The sequence below is a fragment of the Monopterus albus genome, unplaced genomic scaffold (assembly GCF_001952655.1).
Source record: "Monopterus albus unplaced genomic scaffold, M_albus_1.0 scaffold282.1, whole genome shotgun sequence".
NCBI lineage: Eukaryota > Metazoa > Chordata > Actinopteri > Synbranchiformes > Synbranchidae > Monopterus > Monopterus albus.
The window spans coordinates 259,411-274,719 of NW_018128162.1; the positions used below are offsets into that span (position 1 = coordinate 259,411).

The 15,309-nt window shown below is 38.3% G+C and overlaps 2 protein-coding genes across 10 annotated transcripts in view; both read left to right on the forward strand.

The window, feature by feature from the left end:
* Positions 1–1,572: 1,572 nt before the first annotated feature.
* Positions 1,573–10,837, forward strand: simc1 (SUMO interacting motifs containing 1). Of its 6 annotated transcripts, none has more exons than XM_020622507.1 (10): positions 1,579–2,622; positions 3,846–5,093; positions 5,574–5,821; positions 5,950–6,019; positions 7,024–7,172; positions 7,834–7,896; positions 8,069–8,200; positions 9,175–9,331; positions 9,602–9,686; positions 10,489–10,834. In XM_020622507.1, the coding sequence occupies exons 1-10, from the start codon at positions 2,479–2,481 to the stop codon at positions 10,698–10,700; spliced, it is 2,508 nt and encodes an 835-aa protein (XP_020478163.1). In that variant the 5' UTR covers positions 1,579–2,478; the 3' UTR covers positions 10,701–10,834. The 6 variants fall into 6 exon arrangements, with proteins under 6 accessions (XP_020478168.1, XP_020478163.1, XP_020478167.1 ...); XM_020622511.1 differs by having other exon boundaries at positions 2,545–2,622; positions 4,247–5,093; XM_020622510.1 differs by lacking the exon at positions 1,579–2,622 and adding an exon at positions 2,633–2,771.
* A 266-nt stretch (positions 10,838–11,103) lies between these two features.
* LOC109973146 (CCR4-NOT transcription complex subunit 6) overlaps positions 11,104–15,309 on the forward strand; it is a 12,727-nt gene continuing 8,521 nt past the window's right edge. Inside the window, exons 1-7 of one of the 4 annotated variants that reach the window (XM_020622517.1) lie at positions 11,104–11,252; positions 12,302–12,423; positions 13,230–13,416; positions 13,740–13,825; positions 13,923–14,027; positions 14,228–14,296; positions 14,496–14,510. In XM_020622517.1, the coding sequence (XP_020478173.1) occupies positions 12,312–12,423; positions 13,230–13,416; positions 13,740–13,825; positions 13,923–14,027; positions 14,228–14,296; positions 14,496–14,510 (574 nt within the window). In that variant the 5' untranslated portion in view covers positions 11,104–11,252; positions 12,302–12,311. Of the gene's footprint in view, positions 11,253–11,347; positions 11,582–11,645; positions 11,687–12,301; positions 12,424–13,229; positions 13,417–13,739; positions 13,826–13,922; positions 14,028–14,227; positions 14,297–14,495; positions 14,511–15,309 lie in introns of those variants that run through there. The other 3 variants (XM_020622514.1, XM_020622513.1, XM_020622515.1) reach the window with 3 other exon arrangements.

Consider the following 15,309-nt stretch of genomic DNA (forward strand, 5'->3'; position numbering starts at 1 on the left):
GTGATTGTGGCCCCTTAGACTCATTCTGTCAGTGCTTAGAGCAAATACATACCTGAATTTAATTAAATTTCCTTCAATTAAATAAAGACAAGACATAAATAGGTTTTTTACAACAAGAAAAAAATAGTGAAAATCATTGCCCAGCTGAATTGTAAACAATAAACACAAAAACTAGTTAGAAATCTTAGTGAATTGATTGCCTCAGGCCTGAGTTTCACCAGTCACACACAGACAACATTTCAGGATGCTCAGTCATGCCTTCATCTCTGGCAGGGTGGATTAGTGTAATGTTCTTTTGTCTGGTCTTCTAAAAACAAGAACCAGGAGAAGTAAACACGTCATTGCTGTTCTTAAATCTTTACACTAGCAACTAGATGCTGTTTCTGGCATCTGGAATTTTTGCCTGTCTGTTCTATTGCTCAGCTTGGACATTTTTCTGGTTTCTAACCCCTGGTTATAGACTTACTCTGCTTCTGAATCTCCCTGCTCATTTTGTCATCCTGGACTCTTTTTAAGCATCTGCTATTTTGGGTACAGTGATCTGCAATTGGGCCCACAACTCCTCCCTAGCTGTTTTCTTACAATACTGGTGTGCACAGACGTAAGCACACAGCCACGACCACTTACAGTATATACACACAAATTATTTATTTCTCTCTACAACCATCCTGATAAAGTGTAATAAAGTATGAATAGGTGTCAGGTGGTTGTGTATATCTGACTACAATGACTCATCCTGCCTGATACTCCTGACATGTTGTAATGGTTGGAGGCATCTGAGGTTAAGAGCTTCTTTCATCCAAATACTTGAGAATGCAGAATAAAAATGTACATTTCCCCAAACAAACAGCAAGAGAAGACAAAATACATTAGCCTTTTTGTGTGTGCAAATTTAAGTGTAGGTGAATAAGGCCTTACAGGTCTTACTCTGAGCTGTACATAGCTGTGCATTTCAGGTGAAATCCTATGAAGAATAACCAGATATGTGATTTCTACAAACTGCCTTGTGTACTGTATATGGACAAATTTGTCAAATGTCTAAATCTTTTGCTCAACAAGAATGCACTCCAGTGGTCAGGTGTGGGACTACATATTCTAACAAAACACACTGCCTTTTGATAGGGAGGTATGAGGTTGTGTTTTTTTTAGATGTGAGTACCAAGTTAGGACATGACAATGTCTGAAAAACATCTGGCATATGGTAGTTTAAATTAGATGAGCTGCCATGAAGTTCTGCATGGCAGTCACTTATTGACATACACACAATGAACTCACACTTGTAAAAACACTTTCATTTCTTTCAGTTTGTTCCATCAGAAATAAAGCTTTTTATTCACGTCACTCCACTACCAAATTGTGAATTGTTAAATAACAAGATACAAAACAAAATATTGCTTTGAAAAGAAATACTGTTAAAGGACATCCATTTAATTTTTTCATATTTTGTTGACATGTCTGCTCATCGTTTTAATAGTAAAAGAAAAAGTTGACATTTAAGCCAATATATCAGTTTTTCAGACATTCAAAATCTTGCAAATTTAAGAAGTCTTTTACAGCAGACATTTTGTCCTGGTAGGCAAAGCCCATGTGTTATTGATGACAACGTTGATGCTGTCACCCATCACTCCTCCAGCTATCATTCATTTTATTGTTTAGCTATCTGGTGTGCCTGTCAATCTGGGTCAAGTCCTGAGATTCACCATGAAATGCCTGAAATTAATTAGTATAATTCATATTTGGTATAATCGAACCCCACCTATATATTTTGTTTATTTTGCGTGTTCACCACTTTTATCTCATGGTAGATTATAAATCCAAACATGTACTGAGGCTTCTAAAACACTGCAATTTGATGGGGTTTTTTTTGAAAATTATCGGTGTGTTTTGTACCATGTATAAATGTGTATACTGTTTTAAACGCGGAAGTTCATTCTTGTCGTTTCTTCTGTTTTTTCCCCCCGAAAATATCCTAGGCATTAGGCTACTTTTTATTGAAGTAAGCCGATTTATTAGCGGAAGGTTGGGACTTCACATTCCAGTCCAGCAGGGAGCGATACTGGCAACTTAATAGCTGACTGGGTTCCGCCATACGATAGAAGAAAAATGACAGCAAAAATCAGGAAGCATGAAATTTCGGTTTTACCTGGGCTGTCACTGATGTTAGAATAGAAAACCAGCATAAGGGCGTAATGTCATTTGAGTTTATATTCTGAGATAGTTGAAGTTTAAGATAGGTTAGCGTAACTGGCAACGTCCTGTGAACTATGAAGATAATCTCAAAACCACCGACAACAGGCACATGTAACTGGCGATCTTAATAAGGAAATGTCCAAAGTTACGTATCACGGAACGACCCGTCTTATGTTTTCTACCGATGGGGAATTACAGATTAAAGTCAGCTTTCTTTAGGACTGTGGCGACTCATGGAACTGGTTTAAGTTTTTGTATCGTATGAGGTTCGATGACTGATGAGGTTAGATGGCTGATGCGATCTCGCTCAGTTCAGACGACTCCGATGTGGAAATTGTCGGCACCTACAATAAAGTTTTATCTACGGCTGATCCACTGCCTCTCAGTGCTGTGCGAGTTGATGTTGACGTCGTGAGCGCAAACGTTCCTCCGGTAAGTTTATAGATTACCGTTACCGCTTACTGTAGCTAGCTAGCCAGTTACACTACCTGTTAGCGTCCTCACGGGGACGCTGCAGTCATTGTTAACGAGAAAACACCGGATAAAACGCAGCTGCAGTTTTTTCACCAACGCTGTTTTCAGTACGTTATTTTATTTTCTCCTCAGTTTTTGTTTAAAGGAAAGGTATCGTATCAAAACGAGCTACAGTAACAGGGATAATTTTGCATTAATCTTTGAAGAAAATGTCATTTGGTAGCATTACGTTGATTCCCAAAGTGTCATTGACCTGCCCATGTTATAATACAGTACAAAAGTAGTTACCTTCTTTTTAGACACTACATTTATTATCTCGTCCTACTAAGACAGTTAACTCTAAATGAATGTCAGGCCTGTTAGCACAGCATTAACACTGGCTAGCATGTGATAAATGAGTGTCCATTGGTTATTAACGTTATGCATCTACAGTAACATGAACGTTATCGTTTGTGGTGTTAAACGTGATTTTATGTTTTTCTCGTTCGTTTTTTTTGTTAACATTAGCCATATTATCGACAACTAGGAATAGGTTAAGTAAATGTTAATTTGGATAAATTACTATATCTCCAAATATAGTAATAGTATAGTAATATTTTGTGGAAAATCAATCGCGAAACTACCATCAACCGTAACGTAATCTACCTAATACGGCCATAGATGTAAAAGGGAGCACTAACCGTTAAACCGTTAAAGAAGACTTTTTAACGGTTGACTAACGTTAGACAAAGTTATAACTCCTCAGGTACATGTTAAATTGTAACATCACCCTACCGCCAAAACAGCGGGTTTTCAGCTTAAAATATATCAGGGCTACAAATACGAGACATTGGGCACAAGATGACAGCATGATAATTTTACTTTACTGGTCAGGAATACAAAGGTAAATAGAGATTTGAGCTTTTTTTATGTTTCCTACAGTTTCCTCCTCTCACAAGGGTAACTGAAAATCATAGTTAACGTAAATTGACAACATGGCTTTTGTGTGTGCTTTTTATTTATGTATTGTCTCGGACAGACAATTATTATTATTTTGATTAGGTGAGAAGACATGTACTCTAATGTTTTGAACTGAGATTCCAACTTCCTGTTTGAATAAAGAGAATCAAAAGCTATATGTAATTATGCAAGGAACCACAACATTTATTGATGTATTTCTCAATTTTTCTTTTCCTGAATAGCGTTATATTGACCTCACAGATCCTAAATGGACTCTTCCAGACCTGAAGATACGCAGAAGACAAAATTCCACAGCAGCCACAGTGGTAGACTTGACTGAGACTGTCGTAGACTGTCGGACTGAACAGGACACAGAGAATTTGCCACCACATGACTGTCAAATAAAAAGAGAAAGTACAAATAAAAATGTATCCTCAAAAAAACAAGACTTTAACCTTCAGAAAAGCTCTTCAAGAGATGTAGCTTTTTTTGCACCACAGCAGGGCTATGGTAACCTAATACCAAAGCGAAGATGTTTAAATTCTCAAACACAAGACCAAAAACAGACCATTGAAATACTTCCTTTTCATCACACAGCAGGTGTAAAACTGAATCGCTTGCCTTTTCTTGATACTCATTACAGGGAACTGAAAACATTGCATTCTACCTGTTTAACTGAAGATTGCAGTGAAACACCACAATGCATTAGTAATCTGAGGCTGACTGGCCCAAATCATCACATGGAGCATTCACTAGATGAGCCTTCTCCTAAAATGTTGGAATCGGTTTTCGCACAGGAACAAGAGAACAGTAACAGATGTGAACAGCTACATGATAAAATACCTCAGCAGCAAGAGAGCCCAGCTGACCCTCCTTGCTCTGTCACAACTTCAAAGGAGCCATCCATGCCTCTCTCCTATCCAACATCGCCATCTTCATCTCACAGTAAAGCACAAAGAGAAATCCTCTGCTCTGACCTGGAACAACTGGAATTAGACGAGGAAGAATCAAGAAAAATCATCTCTGATTACTTATTGTCCGGCTCTCCTACTAATGAACTGAACCCTTCTGAGCATTTTGACCTCAATTCTCTGTCCCATTCAAGCCCCATAACTCAGAATGTTATGAAACATGACCCAACAGCCATCTTTGAACATACACCAGCTGAAAATGCATCTGTATGCCAAGTGGGGGACCTTAAAGCTGATGGGGCTTCAGACATCTCTGATGTCTTGTGCAGTAGCATCCCTAGTGAACCCCATTTGTCTGAAACTGAGGATATGGAAGAAGAATGTGGGCCTGGAACATGTAACGGAGATCTGGGAATTGACAGTCCAGAATCTTTCCTTTGGCAAGAGTGGAGTGACAGAGAAGAACTTAACGAAGAGAGCAGATTTGATATGGATTTCAGGGATGCCAGTAAAGAGGACAGGGATAATGTGTGCCTAGTTGCACTTAAGAAAATAATGTCTGGACCAGTTCATGCTTCGGTGAGAGACATGTCTCCTGATTTTTTTTCAGTGGGGGAAATAAGTATGCGACTCAAAATTAGGAATGGCACAGGAAAAAAGGACTGAACATGCAATAAGAAAAGTTACTAAACCAGGAGATTTCACTAGTTGGCTCTCTTGCCGATGATAATTGGAGTCATTAAAATTATCAGAACTAGAACTTCTAATAGTTGACATTTTTTTATTGATTGGAATGTTATGATTTCTTTAGCTATTTTGCCTGGTTGAATAAATACTAATGTTTTGTCCTAATTTCGTGTATAATATAATAATCAAGTATAAAAGCTGCACTGGAAATATGTTTAATAAAAAAAATGTTGACATATTGAATATTTATTTTCCCCACTGTATATTAGTATGTTTCCCTTCCTCATTAACTCATTGTGTGTGTGATTATAAGTTTGGCTGATTGTACAACATTTTTCTTTCTTTTCTTTTTTTTCTTTTTTTATTTTTTAGAATGATGCAGAAGAGGAAGGTTTTGGACCCCCAGAGGTGCTATGCCGTCAGAGCTTGAGCCTTGTTTACAGTACCATTGATGAGAACTATCCAGAGGGCACTTTGCAGCTCTTGTCTGACCTGCTACAGCCTGGTTACTATCCCCCTAGAGATATCACTACTCACTTACTCCATGGCATTCTGCTTGACATACAGTGTCCACATCACTTATGTGTGCAGGCCTTCAATCTGCTGATGAGAACGCAGAGGTGAGCGAACCATAGGAATAAGAGTTAAATAGTGAAGTATTAAGCCCTTCTGATTTAAAACTTGTATCTTCCATCTTCTCTCTCCCAATTCCATGGATTCAGAGATTAAAGCTGTTTTCTGATTGCAGACACCACATAGCTGATAAAACCACAGTCCCATGGGACTGGGAGTTGTTGACCTCAGTCATGGCTAATCAGGTACTACTCCAGGCAGTAAAACATGCTAATAAACAGTGGGTTAAAGTTGGCAGTTTATTAGAGAGGAATTGATACAACTCTGTGATCATTTTGGGTGCGACTGTGGTTCAGTGGATAAAGCGGTCATCTCCCAACCAGAGGGTTGGAGATTCAAATCACGGAGCCTGCGGTCCACATGTCAAAGTGTCCTTGGGCAAGACACTGAACCCCCAGGTTGCCCCCAATGGTTAGAGCCATCGGTGAAAAGTTGGCGTCACAGATGGCTGCCTTGGTTCTGTACCAGAAACAAATTCCTTGTGTGTGTAACATACTTAGCCAAATAAAGGTGATGATGATGATGATGATTATTATGATTATTATTATTAAGATGCAGTTTGTGGTACTCTTCTTTTTTTGTCCTCCCAATTTACATTAATGAGGCTAAGTTAAAAACAGGACCATCTCTCTGTACAATGCAGTACCTTTCAGCAGCACAAAATACAGCCTCCAAAATGATCATACCATCCTGAAGCAACAGTTACAGCAAAAACTTGACATTATCACCTTCATGAAGGGAGGATTTATTGGAGGGCTGTTATAATAGACTACATTAGTCTTAGATAGGTGTTCTCAATAAACTGCCAAGTGAATGTATATGCTGTATGATTAGTATTGTTGAACAAGGCCATACTAGATTTTTGTTGGAAATAGCTTAAATGTTAACGGTTTTGGTTTTAAGCACTGGATTACACTTAGAGATGGTAATACAATTTTCTATTGAACTGTTTTATTTGAGGAATATTAATAATAGATGCACCTAGTTGTTTTTTATATCCATGTTGTGCTTTAATAAAACAACTTTCTCACTTGTTAATACTGTATCTTCTGGAAGCACTAAAGGTCATCCCCAACATAGTGTTGCATTACTGATATCACTGGTGCTACTAGTGTTACTTCTTGCCCTAATATGCAGATGTATTTACAGCTGGACATCTTTTTTGTGATTTTTTTTTGACCATACAAAGAGATATCGGTGTGAGATTGTGCGCATGCTCCTGGAGTATGTTGTGCAGACACTGGAGGATGACTTCCAAGCCAAACGTTCTATCCAGGACCTCCACCACTCGATTGCCAAAGCAACATTGTCATGTGATCAGCACTTCCCTCAAGTCAAGTGAGTTTGACAACTAGGGGGCAACTTTGGTCTTAACCAAAGCTTTTCCCTTTCATTGTACATCATGGTCATTTACACTTTGTTTTAATTTTATTTACGTTTTCTTGAGCTCAGATCAAAACATGTAATCCGTATGCACAAATTATTTCTGCACACTCATTTTTAGAAAGTTATATACCTTTTACTTTGCTTTTTGCCACTGAGATGACAAAATGTCCCCATGTGTATTAAACACTAGCATCTTACCTTAAATACTCTACCTTTGTTGTTGTTGTTGCATGTGTGTGGATGTTTTCCAAAAACCACACCTCTTTTGTGCCAGTGAAACTCATGGCTGCTTTGGGAAATTAGGTGTAAACACAGCCTGTCAATAGCCAGGTTTGTGAGACCTTAAACATGCATTCTGTCGTGAACGGTTTTTTCAGGTTGCCAATATTTGGTGTCCTTGAAGCCAGATAATTTGACCAAACTGCTAAAATTATAACTTTCTTCAATAATAAAGGCTACAGCACTGCATATAAGGTAAAATATTTTAACTTGCCCCATGCCAGGGTGATAATCGCAACATAGTACACGGATAGCAATTAATCCAAGCTTCTATTTAAATGCTCACTTGTGAAAGTAACACTCTTGATGTTTTTTTCTTTTTGCTTGTTTCCAGGGTTGTCATCAAGTGGCTTTTTGTAGCTCTTGGAGAAAGCAGAAAGAGAGATGAGCAAATCAGGTGAATTACAAAGAAAACTTAGAGAACTTTTTTTTAAAGATGTGTTCTTGAGCAGAACGAAACCTCGCTGAGTTATATGCATTTCGTACCATTAAGACTGTTTTCTTCCTTCTTTTATTGCATTCACGTTGATAAACCCTGTTAAAAAAGCCCCACCCCTCCTCTCCTACAGAATGGTGTCCATCTTTGAGAGGATGCTGTCTCTGGCTCTGGAGGTAGACCGCTCTCCAGCTCTCAGCTCTGCCAAGCTGTCACAGGAGCTCTTCCATATGCTCATCAGCAGTGACTCTTTACGAGCACAGAGGTGAGGAGGAGAAACGAGAGAGAAAATTGAGGTTTCTATATACACCTTTAAGGCAAAGTTGAAATGTTAGAGGGAGAACTTATTTTCTTTCATTTACTTGCTGTAATTGATAGGCTTACCTTTTCCAATAATTAGCTGTGAGAATTCATGCGAGTGCCTTGTGGGATGGTCATCCTAAAGATGATGTTTGTGAACGTATCAGTGCTTTTAAATATCAGAAGCTTTTTAAATGTAAGTGTGGATAAACCAAACTGTCAGCATTAAAGCAAATCTATACAAAAATTTAGGTTTGTATTTAGACAGGATTTTTTTTTCTTTCATTCATTTTAGCTAATTTTAGGTGGGTAGGTAGGACTTTATTCATCCCACGATGGGAGAATTCCTGTGTTTCAGCAGCAATAGAGAGCAGCAACAAGACACCATAAGAACACACACCATACATCTTGAGAAACAAATTCCCAAGTACCTAAAACCAAACAGAATATAGTATTTGAGAGACAATCAAGAACAAGAATGATCTTCCCACAATTAATCCCTGAGAATAAATCAAAATACCTAAGAAGACAAGATATAGTATTCGAGAGAGATCAAGAAATCAAAGACAAGAATATTACTTCCATAATTAATCCCACAATGGGGGAAATACCTGTATTTCAGCCATGAGGATTTCTCATAAACTACTCAAAAATACCTAAAACAAGACAATATAAAGTATTCGAGAGAAATCAAGAACAAGATTTTACCTATGTGCATAGTTACAATGCATGTTACCCCCCATGATTTGAATTTAGTTAGTCATTTAGCAGTCATTTTTAAAATGGATTGTTTAAATGTTTGAACATTGTTTTAAACATACCAGTAAAGTATTTAATTATTAACTACTGAAATTTTTAATAGTGATTTCAGTGGCACAATCTGCCTCTTTTCCTCCAGTTTCTCAAGCTGTCTTTGACTGACCTGTTTCTGACACCCAGAACGCTGTTGCTGGAGAGCCTGCAGAGCAGCCTGCTGAAATATAAGCTGTTGGAACATCTGCTGGACTACGCATGCCCACTGAAAATCGCTCTGCCTATGTCGCTAAGTCTGCTGCTTCACTTTCTGAAGAACTGCACTCTGGAACCAGACCCTACGGTGAATATCAGACTTTGGCAGAAAGGCCTTTCACAGATGTTGTAGTATTTACGTATGTACCCGATTTATAATCTGCTAATACCTGTATCAGAAAAAGGTTTTGGCTGTGGGAATATGTAGAAAATGTGGCAATTTTTTGTTTCCTAATTACAAATTTAGCATATGTTTATAGGACGACACCTGCCCATGATTTTTATGAAATCTAAAAATTAGAAGTTGGCCACAACAAGCAGCTGTTAAATGCAACTGATCTACTCCTGTACTCTCCAGGATGGTATTGAAAGGTGGAAGAAATGGGAAGAGTTGGTCCATCTTCTTTGGATGTTGCTGCTCAGCTACAACAAAGCAATGAAAGGTGAGAGTTCAGTAAATCAAATACCACTACACTGCTCAACAGTATTTCCGGCAATGTCTGTGGAATGGGTGGAGATCTAGTTTAAAATGATAAAATAACTGATTGATATATACACCATGGTCCAGCACATTGTTACTCAGCATTTAAAAGAAGAAAAGGTAAGCTGGAATATCTTATCAGAATCAAAGACCTACTGTATACCAAGCGGATAAGCTTGCCAGTTTCCTGCTGCTAGGTAGCTGACAGTGCTTGGAGCCTGTGAGAAACCTCCAGCTTCAGTGAATATGCATGTGGTGTGATGCCATATGGGATTGTACTATACTGTTGTATTTGACTCTTTTGGACTGCAGATATAAAAGAAGGTGAAATTAAGTTCATACTTATATGTTATAAAGATCAAACAAGAGCTTAAGTCAAATGTCTTTTCCTTTCCACTTAATGCTATTCTTTTTTTCCTGTCACTCATTTTGATGTGGAATCACGTTCTGTATGTCTTTATACTATTTGTCACATTTGATAGTGGTGGACTTGTTACATGATTTTACATTTCTTTGCATGGTGCTTTTGCATTTATATATGGGCTTTTTAAATTCAAAATACCTGTATTAGAATATTTTTGTTCTCATGAAAGTGAAAGTATATTTTGATATATTTGGTAACTGGCATTTACACACTTATTTTAGTATGTGTTATTTCTGCTGGAGAATACATCCAACTGTAGGTTATCTAAACCTTTTAGATACTCAGTGTATCTCCCAAGCCCTTTGGTTTACTTCTGACTTCTGTCATCTGTTATCCCCAGGCTGTCTCAACAATGCAGTCACTGAGCAAAGTGGCAGAGTTGGCATGGCGTTCTACAGGGCCGAGGATAAGGTATCAAAGGAGGCCATTCGAGAAGCTATAGATGTGTTCCTGTCCAGATCCCGAGCAGACCTCGGCGAACCCTTGCCTCTCCATGTGGAAGAATCTCTCTCGTATCTACAGGATCACCTGCTAGATGTCTGTCAATGTTGACTGTTAAAAAGAAAAAACTTTATGACTGTTATTTGGAAAGAACTATAAATCAATGGATTAATTTAATATTTATAATTTTGTATGTTTGCACTGTTAGTGTTTCGAATAAAGGCTGTGCCTTGTTGCATTTTATGAAATCAAAGTATATTAATATCTGGCTTCTCTTATTTTTAATGTTTGTGTGTCATTGAGCAGATCTCCCTTGGATGTCCATACAAATCCAACCATTACATCACCTGTTTGATAGACTACACAACTATTGATAAATTGGTTAGTCTAACTGTGCATAACTTCTGAATAAGCTACAGTATATTAAACTGTGGTATGATGTCTACCCATCTCATCCATCACTCATCTGTCAAGGATTTTATTTACTCTGGTTCAACAGCTGGTTGGATCGTTTATACGCTGACCAATAGGATGAAGCGCTGTTATCGACATAGAAAAAAAAAATCCTGACAGTCGCCATGATACAGCAGCGGAAACGGGTGAGAAGTAGCTAGAAAACAAAAGAGCACGCAGTCGTCCTCGCGATTTGGTATGCTCTTGCAGGTAAAAACTGAACCTTTCCTGCTAGATCTGAAGTATTTTCATTCATTTCACCATTATCTTGTTTCGATGTTCAAAGCGCTGTGGCTATTTTCCGAAGGATTGTGACTTATTTGAATAGGAATTCGAATAATTGGGCTCTGTTAGCTTGTAGCCAGCAAGCTAAATCAAGCTAAGCTAAATAGCTCGCAATTGCTTGCAAACCCAGCATTGTGGAGCTTAGTGAGCTCATTTCCTTGCTGTTTATCTTAGCGTTTGTGATTCTTGCTCCTGGAGCGTAGCTAGCGTCAGCTAAGCAATGCCCTGTTTCGTGGCCTAGTGTTAATGCGCAAGTCAGTGCTTTACTATTATGTAAACAACAATTGTACAGTTCATTTATTATCCTTTAGCATCTTTTTGCTAACCCAACTGGGCAGAATGTTTAAGTCGCCTGCTTGGTAATTTTTCACCAACTTGTCTTTCATCTAGCTATTTAGGGCTTGACAGTTAGCGTTAGCCATATAGCGTTTGTTATGTATAGTTTGATAGCTACATATTTAGGTTAAGCTAGGCTAATCAGCTAGCGACAATGAGAGGAAAAATCGGCTAGCCGTAGCTAGGGTTAGCTGTTTCGCTAGTTTAAATAATGGAGTTTCATTTAGAGCTGTTTGACTATTTTAAACTTAATCTATATATTTGTGAACAACCGAAATTGCCAAGTTTAGCATGAAAAATATTAATCCCCGTCGCTAATTTTAATGTTGATTATGTAACTTCATAGGAAGATTAATTATACTGTATTAGCTCTATACGATCGATGGCAACTTTAACCCCATCTCGATGAAACCCCCTTTTTGCTAATGTATTTATATATGGTAGAAGAGTACAAAGAAATCTGTGCAGATATTGTTACCTGATGAGGTAGCGATATCACCTCTAACCTGATGTAACGTTAGAGTATTCCAGCTTTAGTTTCAGGTCAAAATTACTAAACTGATTTACAGTTGATGGCATATTGGGATACCTTCATTTTATTCATGAAATGGAATTTAAAATCAGTGTTATCTTTGCAGTGTTATAGGAATGCCCAAGGAAAAATATGACCCGCCGGATCCAAGGCGGATGTACACAATTATGTCCAGCGAGGAGGCAGCCAACGGGAAGAAGTCATACTGGGCTGAGCTGGAAATCAGCGGTGGGTATTGCTGGGGAGTTTCTTGTGTCCTAGTCAAAGTGGTTGTATTGAATTTGTTCGCACTCATCTTTTGATATAGCTATAGAGGCTGATCATAATAGAATGTGTTTCCTCAATTAAAATGTAATTTTTGTATTGCTGCTCACACTACGGGGCACACATATCTGCTGGATCTTCATTGTTAAAATAAGACAGATCTGCTACTGAGGCTCCTGCACATGTTAACTCCCATATAAAGCTGCATCTGAGGATTAGTGTCATCTGCTAGTTAGTTTCTTCTTTGCACATAATCATGTCTAAAAGTAGTGTTAGATCACATCTTCCGATTTCTTTCATTTGACAATAAATCCAAAGACACTCAGTTGATTAGTATATAAGACTAACACAACCAGTTTATAACCAAATTTGAATGTTTCCTTCAAAAGTGATTGTATGTATTAATTATCAGACCTGTTGCAGTTTGATTTTCTGTTGATGTACTGATCAGTTATTCAATCTGTAGTCCCATACTGGGTTTTGAAGGATTTAAAATGGGTCATTGCAAAGTAGTTTCACACCCAATACACAGCATGGTGGGTTACATCATCTGTAACCTAACATGAGTTTGTTTGCCTGTTTAAATGCAGCCCTTTGATGATGTTCAAGCATAGTCTTTATCATTATGAAATTAGTAAACCCACATTGATCCATTCACACCAGTGGGCAACGCTTTTTCTATGTTTCTTTTATCTTTGGAGCAAAGGGGTAATAGTGGAATGCTGGGACTTAATTCATTTGTGTGTGTCCTTTTCTCTTTGCCTCTGTAGGCCGAGTAAGGAGTCTCAGCACAGCCCTCTGGTCTCTCACCCACCTCACTGCCCTGCACCTCAGTGACAATTCATTGTCACGCATCCCGCCAGACATTGCCAAACTACACAACCTGGTGTACTTGGATCTCTCATCCAATAAGATCAGGAGCCTGCCGGCAGAGCTCGGCAACATGGTGTCTCTCAGGTGAGTGATTTCTCTTTGTAGTTACCCCTTAATTTGGGCACAACGGAAATTAGAAGCTGTCACAGGTTTGAAATTGATTTTTGCTTTCATATGCTACACATTAGTGCCATTCATGGCAGCGAGAGTTTTTCGGTGAATCATAGATTCATTGAATATCTGTTACTTTTTTTCTGGATTTTTATTATATTTCAAGTCTGTGTCTTGCAGTGTTTCAATTTAAATGACAGCAGTGTGATAAATAATATTTCTGTAGAGTCAGTAAAGATGGTGGTTTCTCACGAGGACCGGTTTCTGATAATCAAATTCTCCCATGCCCTTCACAGGGAACTGCTTTTAAATAACAACCAGTTGCGGGTTTTGCCATTTGAACTGGGGAAACTATTTCAGTTACAGACACTGGGCTTGAAAGGTGAGTGGCTAATCAGTGCTTTTTGTAGCCATTCTAGCCTTGAAATCCCATTGTTCTCTTAGTGATGATTCAGCCTGGTTTACTTTTCCTTTTCCAGGAAACCCACTTGCACAAGAAATTATGAGCCTCTACCAGGAACCTGATGGCACGAGGAGACTGCTCAACTACTTGTTAGACAATCTGGCAGGGGCTATCAAGCGCAGTGAGTTCCCTGTCTCTCTGGCAGCTTTGACTCTAGAACAGGAATTGCATATTGCCAGTTATTATTGTTCCAAAAGATAAGTTGATCAGTATATATAGATGGGGACATAGTGAACACTTGCTCATAATTGTGTTGAAGTCATCTTGTGACCTCACTATTCATGTTGTCATAAACACTGAACCAATTTTCCCTCTGCTCAGTGCCAACAGAGCAGCCCCCAGCCCGGTCATGGATCTCACTCCAGGAACCAGACCGAACACGGCCCTCAGGTATGGAAAACATAAATGAATATATGCACATTCTCTCTAACAAGTCAAGACTAGTAAGGATCCAAATAGGGCTGGGTGATAATGGAAAAAAAATCTTCAGAATCAGAATCTTATCACAATAATTGCTTTCATATCAGTTGATATTGAAATATATCACAATATAAATCAAATCACTATTTCTTTTTTACTCTTACATTAGATATGAAGAACATAGGTAAGTTTTGGTTTAAATATTATTTTTTGTCAGAAATTGAACATGACAAACATTCTGTAGAACATTGTACAACTGTATTTCAAATACTGTATATAAAATGGGAATATATAATAAACTAAAATCTTAATTTTGACCAGTCAAAAGCTTCAGGTGTTACAAAATGGACAACTAAATTCTTCGGTCAGTTCCAAATAAAATAGGTAATACAAAATAAAGCCTTAGTTATCTCAGTTATGGTCTGTTTTTGTTGCACAGGTACCATACTGGTAGTTTTAAGGTGGACCATCAGCACTTGCTTGGGTCTGGGACTGTGAAGTCTTGCTTGCTCTAGAGAATGGCACTGCTTCAGATGGTAGTGCATGTTACTTTGCTTCTTTTTGAACTTTAAATAGCCAGAATATCGCCACAATACCGAATTCCTTGAACCCTTCATCATCTTTTGAGCATTGGACTCTGTCCGTTGGGTCATCCATAAACCAAGTCTCTAGAACTGCCTTTCATCTGCGCAATATTGCAAAAATCAGGAGCATCGTGTCTCAAAGTGATGCTGAAAAACTGGTCCATGCATTTGTTACTTCCAGGCTGGACTACTGTAACTCTTTACTATCAGGATGTCCCAATAATTCCCTAAAAAGCCTCCAGTTAATCCAAAATGCGGCAGCCAGAGTACTGACAGGAACTAGCAAGAGAGATCATATCTCTCCCATATTAGCTTCTCCCCACTGGCTCCCTGTAAAATTCAGAATAGAATTTAAAATCCTTCTCCTAACATACAAAGCCCTTAATAACAAGGCTCCAT